The sequence below is a fragment of the Gambusia affinis genome, linkage group LG21 (assembly GCF_019740435.1).
Source record: "Gambusia affinis linkage group LG21, SWU_Gaff_1.0, whole genome shotgun sequence".
NCBI classification, from domain to species: domain Eukaryota; kingdom Metazoa; phylum Chordata; class Actinopteri; order Cyprinodontiformes; family Poeciliidae; genus Gambusia; species Gambusia affinis.
Genome location: NC_057888.1, coordinates 1745412 through 1765126, shown reverse-complemented (window position 1 = coordinate 1765126; position 19715 = coordinate 1745412). Strand labels below are relative to the sequence as shown.

Sequence of the window (19715 nt, the reverse complement as noted above, 5' to 3'; positions counted from 1 at the left end):
TACTTCCTTCTTGTGTAGATCAGTTCTCCAGAGCCTTGCTAATAACCTAACTATTTTATTCAGGTGTGGTGCAGCTGAGGCACATCTAAAAGTTGCAGGACAGCAGCCCTCGAGGACTGGACTTTGAGACCCCTGGTTTAGATGATATTTGATCCTGACTCACGCTGCAGTTGTGTGATTAATTTGCTTCTTTTTATTTAGAGCTGCAGCATACATGTAATTTAGGGAATATGAGAAATAAAAAGAGAGGTGCTGCAGAATGTGTTTCAGAATAGGAGGAGATTTAGACTGAAACAAATCTCATTCCATTCTCCTTGAGAGTAAAAAGAAACTAACTCTCTTTTGTCTTTCCTGTGTCTCGTATTTTGATGTTTTAGGTGATTCAAGCCTAACATTTACTTGGTCCTTCGAGCCGGATGCCAACACACCAGAGGATTCCAGCAGGTGTGGTGGAATAGTGGAAGTCTTTCAGATCCTTTCCCAGGGCTGGTGCTCGACCTGCATGCTGGGATATGAAGGTTGACGGTACTCCTCAGGGAAAGACAACAGGGGTGAGTGGCTATCGTTTAAAAGTGGTGAGTGACTGAGGGTCACTGCATGCAGAGAAAACATTGTAAATTCTAGACACTAGCAGGTAAAAGTTTTGCACAAAAATCCACGAGGGACGACGGAGTCCCTGTGCTCAAGTCCAGGGGAGATGGACAGAACCTCGTGCCGAAAGCCTGCTTGATGACCAAATTTTCTAAAAATGGGAAAAGGAGCAAGTAAATCCAAGCCAACAAACCTGCTAAAATCAAATGATTGCAAATTAGTTGATAAACAAGATTCAACTAAAATTAAACACCTAAATAAATGGATAACAGACTATAACTTTGACTGCCGTCTAAATTTAGAAAAAATTATTTCATTACAGGATAGCATAGAACAAAAAACCAAGTGAAACCCAAGAAAAATGCAAAAAGAAGGATATGATGACACAAACATCTGGTTAATATTAGCAATTAAAATAGAAGAAGGAGAGAGAAGATTGAAGGAAGGAGACAGTACAAATGAAAGGGAGGACAGTTAATGTTCCAAAGGAAGGAAGATGTTGAGACAAGACCAGGTCTTGATGAGACCAGTCACAAGTTTTATCATTTTATTCTAAACAGAAACAAAAGTCAACCTCATATTTTTATGATTGATGTTACAATGTTAGAAAAATGAGGCATTTTAATTTTTATTTGGTTTATTGAAGAACAAAGAATTTATGTAACAAAAGAAATAATGGAAAAAAATCTTCATAGATAAAAATTTTATTGATACATTTCTGAGAAACTGGTTGAATATAAAGAATATGTTTAGCTGCGCCCCCTGCTGGGCAGGAGATGAAACTATAAAATCATCACATTTAGGGAAAAAAACAACAAATATTTACAAATGTGAGAAATAATTAAAGAACATGAAGAACTAATCGTTTTGTTAAACTACATAAAAGCTCATAAATCAGATACTTATGTAATAAAATTCATTTTCTATAAAAATAAACATTTTACTGATAAAGCTCTGAGAAAGTTTAGCTGGTAGAATATAAAGAATATGTTTAGCTGCGCCCCCTGCTGGGCAGGAGATGAAATCATCATAAAAATAAAAACAGAAATATCTCTAAATATAAGAATCACCTGAAGAACATGAAGAGCTGATCATTTTGTGAAACTACATCAAAGCTCATGAATCATCTTGACGGGTAAAATGTGAGAACGGCATTAAAACTAAACCACTCTCTGAATGTGAATGAAAGGGTTAAAGCTGCAGAGCTTCACTTTCCTCCAGTTTCTTCTTGTAGAACATTATGAATCCAGCTGCTGCTGCTGCAATCACAACACAAACCACCGTCCATCTGATGAGTTCAGGAACCACCAGATTCTCTGGAACCAAACAAGTTCAGGAGTTTAACTTAAAGACTCATTTGTAGTTTACAATATTAGATTTTTACCATCTAATGAACCTTAAATCCTGAATCCTGTTACCTCCAGTCCTCCTCAGATAGAGGTGAGTTATAATGGTCTCCTCATCATCGCTGAGCTCACAGCTGTAAACTCCCTCCTGATCTGAGGTCACATCCTGTAAGGTGAGGCTGCCGGACGCTGAAACTTTCCTCACATGTTTCCTCCAGTCCTCTGAGATGCTGGAGATGTTTCTGTCAGTCTTGGTCAGGATGATCTGACGCTGGTTGAACCTCCAGACCAAACTGGACTTAGAAATGTTTAAGGAAGTGCAGCAGATTGTAACTTCAGCACCTGAGAAATCCACAGAGACTGAAATGGAAAACAAAAAGTTACTGAGTTATTTTAGACTTAAAGTTTGAAACTTTAACAGGTTTTAGAGAGAAATCAGCAGCAAAATCTTTAATAAATAAAGTGTTGCATGAACATCAACAATAAAAGCATCTGCAGAGCCACTAACTACTAATTTATATAAAATTAGTAGTTAATTTAAAATGTTTCCATTAATAAATAATATTGAAAAATATTAAAGTATAATTTTATGAAGCAGCTTTTTGTAAATATTGCAGTAATCTGCATGTTTCATGTTGTAGTTTCAATAAAAGTCAAATTAAGTTTATTAAATGATATCAGAACTTTCTGGACCTGGAATATTTAAAGTTGCTCTCCTCTGGTTCCTCCTGGTTCTGATGGTGCAGCTGTAGGTCCAATCAGAACCGTCTGGAACCGTCAGAGAGCTGCTGATGTTGTAAAGTTTATCTTCAGTTTCCTGGATCCTGGTACTTTCATTCAGAGTCGTGTTGGATGGAGGCTCAGTGGACCAGGTGAGTTCAGGTTGAGGGTAGATCCCCTCTGAGCTGCAGGTGATCCTGTTTCCATCCTGATGGATCCTGATGTCAGAGACTGGAGCTGCAGGACAAACATTAAATAAATTAACAATTTCTCAGAAGAAATATCCTAGAACCACAAAATAGAAATACAACTTTTATAAACAAATCAAGTTGTCCTACCTTCTACTGTAAGGAAAACAAAATATTTATAATCGATGTCATTTGTCTTTGCAAAGCACCAATATTCTCCCTCATCATCAACCTTCACTCCTCTCAGCAGCAGATCTCCGTTTCCTCTGGAGATCTGATCCTCAAACAGAGACACTCTGGATCTGAAGCTCTCAGAGTAACTGGAGCCACGATGGTCATAAGATACAATCAGAGAGTCTGAATTTCTATGTTCCCATTTCATGTTGGTGACCTGATTCCTGAACCGACATGGTAAAATACAGTCCTGGTTGAGAAGACAGGACACGCTGGTTTCAATGTCTGCAATGAGAAATAAAAACAGATGAAAGTTGAGTTGGATGGTGTTGAGGAGGAAACCCAGATCCTCTGAAGGATCAGAGAAAAACAAGATCTCAGCAAATATTCTCCATGATCCAGATTATGTTCACTGAACCAAAAGTTCTGGTTCTGATGGGAAATCAGGGAGGAATCACTCTGATGTAGAAGGAAAAACATTTGAGAATTTTTATTTTTATTTTACATTACTGTTTATAAATATAATGTTAAAATAATATTTAATTGTTCCAGTTATTGGAAAATATTTCCAGTGAAACTATTATTGTCATTATAACTGAGCAGCTTCCTGTTTGCTGCTATTTTGATTATTTATCTTTAGTCAGGAGATCCAAACCTGTTTTCCTATTTTCTGCAAACCTTTGAAGAAACAAATTATTGATTAACAGTTAAAACACTGAACTAAATGTAAATCCAGATCCTCAGTTTAGTTAATTTAATTCATTAATAGTTATATAACTGATCTTTAATCCAAAATAATTATCATTTTAGAGCTTCATTTACCTCAGAGTCTGCAGAGGCAACATGGCCTTTTTGATTTATTTAAATATTTTTCTTCTATGTTTTCTGTTGTTGATTTATTTAACTTTGCTGTGTTACTTTGAAATTATTTGGTTTTTCCTTGTTATTGATTTATTTAAATCATTTTAATTAATGTGGGTTTGTGCTTCTTGTTTCTTTGCTGATTAATTTCTGTTGTGTTTATTTGTTTGAGGCTGGAAACGCCCCCTAGTGGCTCACGCTGGTTCTCCATCAGCTGCAGGGTTTGGGTCGCATTTTTTATGATGTATGTTAATAAATAATCTTAAACTTTAACCGTCTGGTTTCTGAAACCAGGTGGTTTCTGATGCTCACCTTTGAGTTTGTTTCTATTTTTTATTCCTAGTTTAACTGTTTGAGTTTTTGCTCGTTTCATTTTCTATAATAATAACACTTGGTTGCCACAGAGATGTTAGCAGTCGTTTAGCTAGCATGTAGCATTTTACAGAAAATGTTTTCTTTCTTTTTCTCTGCATCTTCATGGGGATAAAACTTATAAACTTACTTTTCTGTAGGTGTTCAGGTTGAGGGTAGATCATCGGTAATCTGCAGATGATCCTGTTTTCATCCTGATAGATGCTGATTGCAGAAACTGGAGCTGAAAATAACAATAAAAAATTAACAATTTCACATAAGAAACATCCCACAACAACACAAAACAAACGATCAAAATCTAATTTGAATTAAAATAAAGATGTCCTACCTTCTACTGCAAGGACGACAGAATGTCTATAATAGATCCCAGTTGTAAATACATAACACTCATATGTTCCCTCATCATCAACCTTCACTCCTCTCAGCAGCAGATCTCCGTTTCCTCTGGAGATCTGATCCTCAAACAGAGACACTCTGGATCTGAAGCTCTCAGAGGATCTGATGTTCCCCTGGTCATAACTTACAATCAGAGATTTTTCACGTTCCCATGTCATGTTGGTGACCCGATTCCTGAACCGTGTGACAGTCCCCTCCTATCCAGTAGGGGTCTGTAGTCTAGTCCACTATTTGTTTTTTGTTCTTTCAGGAAGCAGGGGGATGGACTGTTGATTGAACGCACCTGGTGGCTCATAAATACTGGCATCTAGTCAGCCACCTGCCCTGCTTGGTTGGCCTCCGGACCTGACCGGAACAGGCAGCACTGCTCCACACTTCTCTCGGACTGGCTGAACAGTCCTCAAAGCGCATACTTTTTTTGTAGTGATGGTGAGATGAAGCCTCATGAGGCACTGAACCACTTGAGCCAACTGGTTCGAGAAAGGGTTCATTTCTTGAGGCTTCCTGTGCACACGAAACCACCTACTGGCCAGGTGTATAATCACAACCAGCTGTATCTTAACACGAGTGATGAATGGAATGTTTGTCTATTATGGCTCTTGGGAATGACTTCACAAAAGGTGAAGAAAAAAAGAGACAAAGAGAGAGAGAAATAGATGTATAGAGAAAGAGATAGAGAGAAATATATATACAAAACAATCCTTTCCTGTCCCACAGCTATCTTAAAAATCCTAATATAAAAATTAAGAACTTTAAAACTAACTAACCAATCCTATTTATAATAGTGAGATTATTAGTAAAAAGCTCAAATTAAATAAATAACCCAATTATAAGTCCTGAAATAATAAAGTCTTAAAACATTAAATATTAATCCCAGAAAAATAAATAAAAATTCATTTAGATCAATACCTTGCTTATTCCAGAGCAAATCTGCTTATGATGTGTGTGATGATGGTATTGGAGTTCAAGGTAACTCAAGTTAAATCAAGTGGTGAAAACTCTCGTATCCTTAATATTAGAATTAAAATTAAAATTAAAAATAGGATAGCTGTGGGACAGGATAGGATTTTCTCTTTTTTCCTTTCTCTGTGTCTCCCTCTCTCTCTCTGTATATATATATTTTTTTCTCTCTATCTCTATATATCTTTATCTCTCTCTTTCTCTCTCTTTATCTGTCTGTATGTATCTATCTCTTTCTCTCTGTAAATATCTATTTTTTATTTTTCTGTTTCTCTCTATCTCTAGATCTATATATCTTTCTCTCTCTCTTTGCCTGTGTCTTTTTTCTCTCCCCCTTTCTGTATCTGTGTCTCTCTGTCTGTTTCTGTCTCTCTCTCTCTATCTCTCTCTCAGAGGACGAGGAGTTGTGGACGACGTGCCCGTGCTTTCCTATGACTTCCTAGTGAAACTGCCCTATTGGGTGGGGGAAGTTGTAGTGTTTATTTATTTATTCTCCCTACCTGTCTCAAACTAAATAACCACAATCCAAACTATCAAAACTCTATCCACTCTCTCAACTGACCGCAACTCGCCTACAACAACCCACATTTTGAACGAAGCCTGTGGGGTTTCTAAACCCCGCGCCAAAATCTGAGCCACTTCCCGAAGCAGTCACGTGGTACAGCCGGGCAGCGAGGCTTCGGACGTCATCGCTGCTCCTCCCTAAATGAAGCAAGCCTCGATACGCGCTTTACGAAACGCCCTCTCCATTACTCGACACACGCCTCGAAGCCTCGGCTCATCACGTAACATCACTATTTTTTTGGAAACAAATAAATTGTTATTTGGATCCGCTCGTCTGTCTCCCATTTTTGTCATTGCCTATGGGGGGGCGTGACAAATGGGGGCTCGTCAGTTTGAACCCAGATTGGAGATCAGCTGTCAAGTATTGTGCTTTGTTTTGTGAACGCTGGCTTGTTGGGGGACGTTGACGAGCGTGTTTGGTGAGTGATGCAGCCATTGTACATCTGTTTTGAGAGAGTGTGTCTGTGTAGCAGTTTGAGTGATCGCAATCGTAGTAAGTCGCGGTGGTTCTGTCCCTGCTAGGCTTAACAACGACTTCCTTTATGGAGTTTGTTGTGGGGGGGATTTTAGTGTGGTGTGAACGTGGGCAGAGCAGTTGTCTCGGGAGCACATCCGGAGTTGCAGGGGGGTCACCATTTATTGGTTGCTTTTCCGGACTCTCGGGCGTTAGTGCATAAAAACCCATCACGGTAACACCTGAAGACTGGGGGGGGGGGGATTAGTTAGCTTTTGGTTAGGCAGTTAGAGGGACGGGGTCACTGTGACGCTGTGGTTGTTTTGAGATTGTGGGAACTGAGAGTGCCTCTATTGGGACTGGAATTCAGGTGTTTGGTGACTAATTGGTAAAGTTATGGCTGCTGTTGATGAGTTTTTACGAGACCCGTCTGAAGAAGGGTTGGAGCGCTGCACACGCGAACAATTGTTAAAGATCGCTGAACATTTTCAGTTGGAGGTCGGTGATAAGCGGTCTAAGGATAATATTAGAGCTATCATTAAAGCTAATCTAACTGACTCAGGTGTGTTAGGACCAACTAAATTGCAGGCTACCGGCACGTGGTTGGATGCTGATGCTGTTGACACTAGCCTGACTTTTGAACAGAAGCGGGAGCTGCTTTTGCTGCAGGCTGCGATAGAACAGAAAAGATTAGATGTGAAAAAAATGGAGTTGGAAGAATGTAGACTGCGATTAACTGGTGAGGGCCACGCCCACCTCGATGCTTCTGGTAGGGGAACTTCTAGCTCGTTTGATGTTGGCAATAATCTGCGTTTGGTTCCTCAGTTTTCTGAATGGGATCCAGATACTTTTTTCTCCCTGTTTGAACGTGTTGCTGATAGCTGAGGTTGGTCTGATCTAGATCGGACACTGCTTTTACATTGTGTGTTCACAGGCAAGGCTCAAGAAGCATACTGTGCTCTTACAGTGGATGACAGTAAAGTTTATACCACTGTGAAGAAGGCTGTTTTAACAGCTTATGAGTTGGTACCAGAGGCGTACAGACAGAGGTTTCGGACATGGCAGAGGGGTGGGAAACAAACCCATGTTGAGTTTGCCAGGGAGCTGGGAATCCATTTTAATAGGTGGTGTGCTTCCTTGAAAACTAGCACTTTTGTTGACCTCTGTAATTTGGTCGTCCTGGAACAGTTTAAAAACTCTGTTCCAAGTCATATTGCTGTATACATCAGTGAACATAATGTGAAGACAGCTGCTGAAGCTGCTAAACTAGCAGATGAATATGTTCTTTTACACAGAGATGGCCGTGGGTATCAAACTGGCAATGATTTTGGCTACAGGAGTGGCAGTCAATCTTTTGTGAGGGGTCATGCGAAGGAGGAAGGTGTTGGTCCTGATCTGAACAGTAGGTCAGAACGGGTTTCAGGTGGGCATGTTTATTTGGATCCAACTGACATATGTCATTATTGTAAAGCCAGGGGCCATTGGAAGCGTGAATGCCCTAAACGGGGTGCTCAAGTGAAATCTGCTGCGTTTGCTGCCTCTGAAAAACATGCTGGTTTTGTTTCCTCCAAGCAGGTGGGAGTAGGACGGAAGTACACTTTGGACCAGGGGGATTTTTCTCCTTTCATTTCTGATGGCCATGTATCCATAGTGGGGAGTGATGCTACAGTGCCGGTAAAAATTTTGAGGGATACTGGGGCTTTTAATTCATATATTGTGAGCTCTGTATTACCCTTTTCTGAGGAAACCAACACTGGAGGTCATGTTTTAATGCGGGGAATGGGACTTTTGGTGGAACCAGTTCCACTGCATAAACTGATATTGACTTGTGGATTGGTTCAGGGAGAGGTTATTATGGGGGTGCGCCCTGCACTTCCTCTTGAGGGAGTGGATGTAATCTTGGGCAATGATCTTGCTGGTGGACGGGTGTGGACTGATTGTCTGCTGCCTGCACCTATAGTAACTTCTTCCCCTGTGGTAGGGAAGTTGGATGAGAGTGCTCAGTGCTTCCCTGGGGTTTTTACAGCTTGTGCAGTGACACGAGCTATGCGTCGGGCTGAGTCTGCATCTGTCCCTGACCAGGAAGGTGGGGGAGCAGAGGAAGGTGAGTTCTTCTCTGTATATGTCCCTGATTCTCTTTTATCTGTTTCTCATAGTGACCTGATGGCGGAGCAGAGAGCAGATTCTTCTCTTCGTCATCTGTTTGATCAGGTTGTCACTGAGGAAGAGAGTGTGGCTAGAGGGTATGTGTTGAAGGATGGATTGTTGGTAATGGAAATGGGTGGTACATGGGGAAGATTTTGTTGGTGGTCCACTCTGGCAGACTGTTGTTCCCTAAGTTTAGTGAAGTGTTGCAGGCTTCCCATGATCAATCAGGGCATTTGGGGGTCCACAAAACCTATAATTATATCCTGCGTTATTTTTTTTGGCCTCGGTTAAAAAAGGATGTGTCTGAATATATCAAAACCTGCCATACTTGTCAGATGACAGGAAAGCCGAACCAGAATATTAAGCCGGTTCCCTTGTATCCAATTCCGGCAATTATGCAACCCTTTGAACATCTTATTATTGATTGTGTTGGTCCTTTGCCTCGTTCTAAAGCTGGAAGTAATTATTTGTTGACAGTAATGTGTCAGTCAACAAGATATCCAGCTGCATATCCACTCCGTACTATTACTGCTAGGTCTGTGGTGAAGGCTTTGACCCAGTTTATTTCTATTTTCAGTATTCCGAAAGTTATCCAATCTGATCAAGGTTCAAATTTTTCTTCTCATTTATTTGCTCAAGTTTTGAAACTGCTCCAGGTGAAACATAATCAGGCTTCTGCATACCATGCTCAGAGTCAGGGTGCTCTCGAGAGGTTCCACCAGACCCTCAAGTCTTTGTTGCGTAGTTACTGTGTGGAGTTAAACCGGGATTGGGAGGAGGGTTTACCATGGCTTTTGTTGGTTGCTCGTGAGGTGGTGCAGGAGAGCACTGGTTTTAGCCCAAACGAGCTTGTTTTTGGACATGCAGTGCGAGGGCCACTTAAACTGTTGCATGATGCTGTGAAACCTTTACAATCCCCGATTAAGTTAATTGATTATGTCAATGGTTTTAGGCGTCGTTTGTATGTGGGGGTGGAAATGGCTAGAGAAAAGTTGACCTCTTCTCAGGAGAAAATGAAGCGCATTTATCAGATCAAAACTATTTGCTGGCAACGCCAAAGCGGAGGAAGTCAACACAACTTTGCCATGTAAATTTATTAAAACCATACTATACTCGGGATTCACAGGTGTCTGCCAGTAAAGATGAGGAGGCACAGGTTGATGAGACTGTTTCTGTGGTTGCTACAGTGGGTTGTTTGGGTTTCTTGTCTGCCCTTCAAAACGATGAGGTAATTCCACCTAGTGAGAGTTTGTTGACTGGCAGGCTAAACAATTCGGATGCATTGAGGAATTTGGATTCTTTATTTGCACACTTGTCTCAGGAGGGGATTGCTGAGTTGACTGGTATGTTTAATGAATATCATTGTTTGTTTGGTGATGTGCCCAGTAGGACACACTTAATCCAACACGATATTGATGTAGGTGAGGCACAACCAATTCGTCAACGTTTTTACAGGATATCTGAAGTGAAGCGGAAGGTCATGGATGAGGAGATTCGGTACATGCTTGATAATGGTATTGCTGAACCCTCTGCATCTAGCTGGGCATCACCTTGTTTGTTGGTGGAGAAGGCAGACAAAAGTTTTAGATTTTGTACTGATTACCGGAAAGTGAACATGGTTACAAAATCTGATGCTTACCCTATGCCACGTATGGAAGACTGTGTTGATCAGGTGGGTTCAGCTCAGTTTGTCAGCAAATTTGATTTATTGAAGGGTTATTGGCAAGTTCCATTGTCTGAGAGAGCTAAAGAGATCTCTGCCTTTATAACTCCCTGTGGTCTGTTCTCTTATTCTGTAATGAGTTTCGGATTGCGAAATGCACCGGCAACATTTCAGCGTCTCATGAACATGGTTGTATCTGGGTTGGAGGGATGTGCCGTATATTTGGATGATGTGGTGGTTTTTAGTGATACGTGGAATGAACATCTGGCTCACATACGTAAGCTGTTTGAACGGCTGGCTGAAGCACATCTGACCATTAACTTGTCAAAGTGTGAGTTTGCTAAGGCCATCTGGGTAAGGTGGTGGGGCAAGGGACTGTGCGTCCAGTGGAAGCCAAAGTAACCTCAATTTTGCAGTATCCTGTACCAACCACAAAAAAAGAACTCCAGCGGTTCCTGGGTCTCGTGGGGTACTACCGCAGTTTTTGTAAGAACTTCTCCACGGTGGTTTCTCCGTTGACAGACTTGCTGAAGGATAAGGTGAAGTACACCTGGTCAGCATCCTGTCAGAAAGCTTTTGATGACGTCAAATCTGTTCTCTGTTCTTCCCCTGTTCTGGCAGCTCCACGATTGGATCATCCTTTTGACCTGCATGTGGATGCGAGTGATGTAGGTGCAGGTGCTGTCTTATTTCAGCAAGATGATAATGGGGTTGATCGACCTGTGAGTTTCTACTCTAAGAAATTAAACCATTTTCAGGTAAACTATTCTGTCATTGAAAAAGAAACACTGGCATTAATTTGGGCCTTACAGCATTTTGAGGTATATCTCGATTCTGGCAGTGTTCCTCTGGTGGTTTATACCGATCATAACCCCCTAACATTTTTGCATTCATTGCAGTGTCCGAATCGCAGATTGATGCGATGGATGTTGTTTTTGCAGCCTTATTGCCTGGATATCCGCCATATTAGAGGCTCTGATAATATTGTGGCAGATGCTTTATCCAGGGCACCTTGTCCCTAGATTTAAAAATCATGCCTTTAATTTTCATTCCCCTTCTCTACAAGATCCTTATAGGCTTTTCCAGTGCCTGGAGTGGGTGAGCTGTTAAGGTGGGGACTGTATGGGTGATTGTGGTAAGGCAGCAAACTTTGTTAATGTTGTTGTCTCCTGGTTAGTTAGTTGAATTGCTGTGTCTTTTGGGAGTTCCATTAGGGACTCCATTTTTATGGGGGGGAGTGTGACAGTCCCCTCCTATCCAGTAGGGGTCTGTAGTCTAGTCCACTATTTGTTTTTTGTTCTTTCAGGAAGCAGGGGGATGGACTGTTGATTGAACGCACCTGGTGGCTCATAAATACTGGCATCTAGTCAGCCACCTGCCCTGCTTGGTTGGCCTCCGGACCTGACCGGAACAGGCAGCACTGCTCCACACTTCTCTCGGACTGGCTGAACAGTCCTCAAAGCGCATACTTTTTTTGTAAACAAATAAATTGTTATTTGGATCCGCTCGTCTGTCTCCCATTTTTGTCATTGCCTATGGGGGGGCGTGACAACCGACATGGTAAAATGCAGTCCTGGTTGAGAAGACAGGACACTCTGGTTTCAGACTCTGAAATAATAAAAACAGATGAAAGTTGAGTTGAATGGTGTTGAGGAGGAAACCCAGATCCTCTGAAGGATCAGAGAAAAACAAGATCTCAGCAAATATTCTCCATGATCCAGATTATGTTCACTGAACCAAAAGTTCTGGTTCTGATAGGAAACAGGAAGGCATTGTGTAGCAATGTGGCCAGTTTGAGTTATTTCCATGTTTTTATTTTTGCTGTTTTGGATTTATTTAATTTGGCCGTGTTATATTTATTTTGGATTTATTTTGAGTTGTTCAGTTGCATGTGTGCTGATTTCTTTTTGAAGCTGGTGTTTCTGGAGAAGTCCACTTCACTTCACACAGGTATTCTCCATCAGCTGCAATGGCGTTCACGCCAGAAATGGGGCAATAAATGAACAAATCAGCAGTTGAGTGAGAGGGTCGGGTAGAATCAGGGAGCAGCAGCCAGGAACGATCCGGTCGGCAGGTTAGCAGAGCAGCAGGACTGGCAGAACCTAAAACGGGTTGAGCAACACGCATCCAATCTGAGGGACCTGGTGCTGACACCAGTGGATCACACACAGCTGGAGGTCATGAGGATCATCGGCTGGGGAGGATCGAGTGCTGCTGAGAGGACTGTTAGCCAAGACTCTGTTTCCATCCTAAGACTTATATTCACTGTGCTGCTTTTACATTTGCCAACTGCATTTTTACTGCTAGTCTAACTAGCTGGTTGCTGCTGTTTTCAATTTTTGTCCACTAATTAGCACTCGGAGGCCACAATCACTCTAATGTAAAAGGAGAATCATTTGAGAAAAACAAAACTGGTTTGTTAATGTAGCACAGAGATGTCAAACTCCAGTCCTCAAGGGCTGCTGTCCTGCAGTTTTTAGATAATCCACTGATACAAAACACTGGAATGAAATGGCTTAATTACCTCTATAAAATGTATTCAAGTTGAGATAACGTGATTCAATTTAGTCAGATTGATCTCCCTCCACAGAGGGTCTAACGAGATCAGGAGATCACCGAGATGCTAACGAGATTATGGAAGATCACAGGACAAAACTGTTTAGCGCCTGGGAAAACTTCAAGGCGGTTTCAGTTACACATAAACTATAGATATTTGTTTTTCTCTGCAGGGAACTATTGGCATTTAAGAACTGCACTGAAACAAATGGCTGTAAAAACTACAGAATGAATATATAGCTATTGTGATCTGAAATGGAAAGTATATGGGATGTGTTTGGATCAAAATGGAAAGTATATGGGATGTGTTTGGACCGCTGGATCACGGGCGGAAATTTACACATGTACTGTAAATCTGTAATGTACAGTTGCATTGTGGGAGTTTTACTGGCTGGAGGCGAACGTTGACAGGTTAGAGGGCCAACAATGACTTTCACTGGGTAAATACTTTTTAAAAAACATTATATTACAGGTTAGTGTTTGTGTATAAAAATATATTTTATGTGGTCATATTGAGCTACTGTTGCTAGTTTGCTAAAGCTAACGTTGTTGTTTCTCAGCTAACATTATGTGTAACACAAGTGCTGTTGGTTCACCTAGAACAGGGTCACTAACCATACTTCACGGGTCCAGAGTAACACGAAGGGCTACTTGTTTGATACAGACATGAATTTTCTTGGCTCAGCCTTTATAATAAGAGTAAAGGATCCGATAAACCTGGGGAATAGAGATTGGCGTGTTAAGAAAAAAAAATAAAAAATAATAATAATAATAATAATATATATATATATATATATATATATATATATATATATATATATATATAAAAATAAACAAAAATAAGAATTTAAATAAAATGAACAAAAATAAGAATTTAAATAAAATGAACAAAAATAATAAAAACATAAGTGGGGGGTGAATGTCCCCTCGACAGCTGGATTTCAGACCGAGGGAATAATAAAGGGAACCACTGATTTCTCGGCTGAAGGTCCTAGTTAAAGCCCTTATCAGTGAATAAGGCAGGTATTTTCTTCAGTTTTAGTTTTTTTTAATTAGGGGAACTAAACCTTTAGAGAATCCTAAAGACCTTTATCAGAGATAAAGGCCCCTCTTAAAGGAGTAAGAGGCAGAGTGACCACAAAGCTGATTTGTTGGATTCTGTGAAGACGTTTGCAGTCTAAAGAGGATATCCCACCCAATTCAGGAAGAATGGGTCTACATGGTTCCAGGACGCAATCTCCTCCTCAGGGTGAATTGTTTGACTATTTGATAATGAAATAATAATAAAAAAAAAGTGTGTGCTTGGTGTGAATGAATGTGGAATGATTTTAAATGTGGAATTTTCCCAGCAAAGTGAATTAGAAGCAGAGAAAAACAAATAAGGAAAGAAAATGCTGAACATAAATATTTAGTTGATAAATCACTGGCCTTAATATTTAAAACAACATTTGTTTTGTTTGTTTTTTTTCTCTCTTTGAACAAAAATGATTTTATTTCTTAAAGTATCAATCAATAAACTTATTTATAAGGGACCCTTTCTTACTAAAGGCATTCTGGATGGAGATTAAATGACTAAAACTATATGATCATGCAAAAGGTTAAAATATGATTCATAAATACAAACTGTATGTATAGGAAAAGACAAGGAAAGCAACAAAACAAAAGCCTTAATCAACTTCTACTTGCTTCTCTTTCTCTCTGTCTGAGCCTCACTGCAGTGCATCTGACCTCTGACCTCAACTCCTCAAACCTGTCCTCCCATGGACCGGATGCTGTCCCTTCTACAAAACCAACTGATGAAAGTGACCGAGAGAATCAAGAAATGAAGAAGACAAAGAAGACCTCCATGACATTCAGGGGACGACTGTCAGGTCTCCTGCTGGACATTCAGACTGAAAACTGAGAGCAACTGAGCTTTAAAATCCTCCACTGGTCTGAATCAGTGTGGAGAAAGAAAAGATAAACATGCTTCTGAGCTGTGAGAGAAGAAGACAAAGAACTGTTTGATGCTTTTTCATCTTTGGACAACATGGACATTGAATGAGGGACGATCTGGACAAACCAAAGATCCAACATGAGAACCAGTTGGACTGACAGGAAGCCAGAGGAGAGAGAGACGGAGGAGGATTTCACTGCAGCGACGCCGACAAGAGGAGGGGGTGAGGAGCGAAAGAAAAAAGACATTTAAGATAAGTTATAACACACACACACAGTTATAACACACACAGAGTTATACACACACCCACACACGCACACACAGTTATACACACACATACAGCCACTGCATCGAAGACTGCTTGCTACTAACCCTGTACACATTTAGAAATTAGTGAGGAAAGAATGACTTCAATAGAGTTTTGTGCCCCTGTTATCTCTGAATCCTGAACAGAAGAACCTGTATTAAAGGTCCTTTATGGGTCCATGAGCCATAGATTGAGAAACTGTGAAGGGAAACTGTAATAACTGTACTTCTGTAACAAAATGATGCCATTGAAATATAACAAATAAGATGTTGGAGAACATTTTAAGCAAAACTGTGGTTCTGAAAGAAAAGTTTTAAAATAAATAAATAATTTAAAAGCTGAACTGTTGCAGACACAGACAGTAAATAAAATGTTATCAGTGAGAATTACAAACTGGTCCTATATAAAATACTGGTGTCCCTTGATTTTCCTTTCTTTTTTGAAATTCTATGCTGAGTTACATAAAATATTACTAAATTTTTTTCCTTTTGTGTTAAGAATTACAGATTCTTGCTACTGCAGTGTTTAAACTTTATAATGTTTTGGTATACCATATAATATTTGGTTGAGTTTAAATTGAACAAAGGAAAGTTTCTATAAAATACAGCTGTGATAAATTTGAACTTAAAGGTTAAAAGGATTTTGTTGTCCTGGAAATACTAGTTATGAAAAAAATATATATATTTTTTTTAAATTTAAATAATTAATGAAGCGCTTCAGCAAAAACTTGATCAATTGGTTGATATGATCCTAAATTTCTACCTTGATCTTCACTAACTGAAATCTTCTGACTAAACCAAACTTGATGCAGTTTGTTGATGGTTCTGCATCATGTGATCATGCTATTGATTTGCTTTTTGCATAAATCACCTATCTTTGGCTCCATGTTCAAACATTTTCCTGCTAAAACGTCTGCGCTAGTAGCACTACCTGAAGCATGAAAACTAGTTGCTTGTGTGTTATTATTCTCACTGATTCCAAGATTCTTATTATGTTGTCTTATTGCTAAAACTTGTCCACTATGCTTTGTCGAGCCTCAGACAGTGAAAACCTTCCTGCCATTTCCTGCCAAAGTAACTAAATTTTGTTAATTGTAAAGAGGGTTCGATAATAAAAATGTCAGAAATTATTCTTTTCTTTTTCACTTCAAGGAAAATCTTAAGGTAGGCAGAGAGGGAGCAGCCTGCAGGCGCTGCTGCCCTCCGATAAAATCCTGCAGGCGTCTGAGCAGTTATGAACTTTAACCATAGAAAACAGTTTTAGGCATAAAGCAATTTATTTTAAACATTTTTATAATTTACTTTTTTTTAAAATCTAATCTATCACTGTAACATAAATTGGTTTCAACTAAATTTGCATTGATCTTAATCAAGTACAGTAAATTATTTGGATCCAAAACATTGCAAATTAGTTGTGCTGGTTCTGTTTAATTACTTTGGGTCCAACTATAGTAAATGAGTTGAATCAACCTTAATAAATGAAGTTGAAGCAACACATTTGCTTTAAATTGGACTAACAGAATTACATTGTGCAGAAATAAAGTTATCATGTGGAAATTCTTTCCATGATTTTTTTTTATGTTAATCCAACAAGTTATTTTGTGAACCAAATAAAATGTATCTAATTTTCAAGCAGATTCTTATAAATTTATCTGGTGGTTCGGTAAAGAGGCTCTAAGCTTCTCTAAACATAAGATCTGTAACCATGGTTACAGTAGTAAATAAAATCACTCAGTTTGATCAAATATCAAGAAACCTCTGGATGTTTAATATTTGTAATATTTATGCATTACAGTGATATTTAATGTAATCTTTATATTAAATGTTTACATGACATTAATGTAAACATTTATTGTAAAGGTTACAATAAAGACAAATTAAATGTTAGCATGAAATAAAAAGACCAGTTTATAAATTAAAACTTTCTGTACATCTGCTGACCTGCTCTAGTTGAAGTTTCTGTCCTTTGGTTCTTCCTGGTTCTGATGGTGCAGCTGTAGGTCCGATCAGAACCGTCTGGAACCGTCAGAGAGCTGCTGATGTTGTAAAGCTTCTCCTCAGTCTGATGGACTGTGGTTCTGTTCTGCAGAACCGTGTTGGATGGAGGCTCAGTGGACCAGGTGAGTTCAGGTTGAGGGTAGATCCCCTCTGAGCTGCAGGTGATCCTGTTTCCATCCTGATGGATCCTGATGTCAGAGACTGGAGCTGCACACAATATGAGAAAATGAAGAAATATTAAAGAAACAAAAATAAAAACTCTCAAAATATGATTTCAATAAAATGTTTTCAGATTAAGGTGTCCTACCTTCTACTGTAAGGTCAACATAATTAAAATAATTGGTGTCATTTATCTTTGCAGTGCACTGATATCTTCCCTCATCATCAACCTTCACTCCTCTCAGCAGCAGATCTCCGTTTCCTCTGGAGATCTGATCCTCAAACAGAGACACTCTGGATCTGAAGCTCTCAGAGTAACTGGAGCCACGATGGTCATAAGATACAATCAGAGATTTTGAAATTTCATGTATCCATTTTATGTTGATAACCTGATTCCTGAACCGACATGGTAAAATGCAGTTCTGACTGAGATCACAGGACACTCTGGTTACAGATCCTGAAATAATAAAAACAGATGAAAGTTGAGTTGGATGGTGTTGAGGAGGAAACCCAGATCCTCTGAAGGATCAGAGAAAAACAAAATCTCAGCAAATATTCTCCATGATCCAGATTATGTTCACTGAACCAAAAGTTCTGGTTCTGATAGTAAATCAGGGAGGAATCACTCTGATGTAGAAGAATCATTAAAAATTAATCTGGATTATTTATGTTTCTGATTAAAAATATTGTGTAAAAATATTATATTCCAATGATTAATGAAAACATATTTCTTGAAATTCCATCAATAAAACTCTAATCATTGATCAGTTTTCAGTTTGTTCTGCTGGTATTGATTATTTATCTTTAGTGATGAAATCCAAACTCAGAGGCTCTTTGCCATCACCCTAATCTTTAGCTCCTTCCTTCATTTATCACCTTCAAGTTTGGACAATTGCTGCTCTGCTATAAAATATAAATATTACTGTGAGACAGAAAAAACTTGTTTGTAGAAATAAAATATTAGTTTGAACTTTAACCTCCTATTAGTAATTCTGTATTTATCTGTGAAAGCACCAAATAAAAAAATCTCATTTCTTGAATGACAAAAAAATATATAAAAAAATGTTTTTTTAGGTTTTAAAAATAGATGTTTTCTGTGTTTTAATTTTCTAACTTTTCTAAAAAACAACAAAATCATATATTTTTTTTCTGATAATTTGTCAGATGGAAACGTGTTGGTGAGTAAATTATCACAACAATATTAGACCAGAGATCAGAGTTACTGCTCTAACTTTCAATCATGATTCAAAGTTTCTTTAATATTTTCATTTCATTTCCTGTTTCCTCCTCACATTGAAAGCAATAATCTGCTGTTAATATCTGAATGATAATAAAATAAAGGAAGCAATAAATGTTTTACTCACCTTCAGTAAAAACAGCCCTCACAAACGGTAAAAATAGTAAAAACAAGAATCTCCTGGTTCTGATCATTTTACTCCTAATTTTCACCCATTTACTGCAAAACAATGAAGAAACAAATTATTGTTAAAACACTGAACTATATTTAGATGCTGCACCTCAGTTTGATTAAAAATGTAAATAATTCTTAGAAAATGTCTCTAATCCAGAATAACTCTGATGACATGCAGCTTCATTTATCTCAGAGTTTCTTCTGGTTGTAGGAGGAAGTTTGTTCTGATAAATGTACTGATCAGCTTTCATGATAAAACCACTGGAGGAGGAACAAATGTCCCCGGTGTTAGTGGAAGAATAATGAGGCTTTTATTTTGAAATATTCATTAAGCTTCATTTTAAAGTTCCACCCTCTTACCATGTGTTACAGTGATTGGGTTAAACCAGTCATATAAAGCCCAAAACAGCAAATATCTGCTATGAAAAATGTGAAGGTTTTATTTTGTAGTGTATTTGATGCTCTTATTTTGACAGTCCAGTGTGATTGTCAGTTTAGAGCATCTGTTGTCCATGAGTCTGTCACAGCTCATTGCTGTGTCCAAATTCAGGGTCTGCATCCTTTTTTTATTGCATCAAAACGTTCATACAATGTATAAAATGAGGAAAAACAAGAAATAAAATGCCAGAGGATACAAGGAATAAAAACAATATAAAGTATAATACAAGGAGCACAGACAGAGATAAGACAGTTTCTGGGAATACAGGTCAAGAATTTTAGGATGTCAAGAGTCTTTGCAGCTTTGGGGTTGGTAGAGGTCTGTATAGTTACTGCATAGTGTTGTAATTCAGATAAAAACTGATCAAATGGAGGCTTTTTGACAGAAAATGTGCATTTATGAATATGAAATTTAACTAGAATTAACAATAGATTAATTACATAAAATTGATTCTTATTAGCAGGACAAAAAGA

The 19715-nt window shown here is 38.8% G+C and overlaps 1 protein-coding gene across 2 annotated transcripts; it reads right to left on the bottom strand.

Moving 5' to 3' along the window:
- Positions 1-1209: 1209 nt before the first annotated feature.
- On the bottom strand, positions 1210-19002 carry LOC122824424 (CD276 antigen-like). 2 transcript variants are annotated; one of them, XM_044105104.1, is made up of 7 exons: positions 18757-19002; positions 17541-17849; positions 17177-17440; positions 2996-3304; positions 2631-2894; positions 2010-2297; positions 1217-1907 (listed from the first exon to the last, which is right to left on the bottom strand). In XM_044105104.1, exons 1-7 carry the CDS (start codon positions 18821-18823, stop codon positions 1783-1785), a joined length of 1626 nt encoding a protein of 541 aa, XP_043961039.1. In that variant the 5' UTR covers positions 18824-19002; the 3' UTR covers positions 1217-1782. The 2 variants fall into 2 exon arrangements, with proteins under 2 accessions (XP_043961038.1, XP_043961039.1); XM_044105103.1 differs by lacking the exons at positions 17177-17440; positions 17541-17849; positions 18757-19002 and adding exons at positions 4383-4475; positions 4581-4869 and having other exon boundaries at positions 1210-1907.
- Positions 19003-19715: the final 713 nt, after the last annotated feature.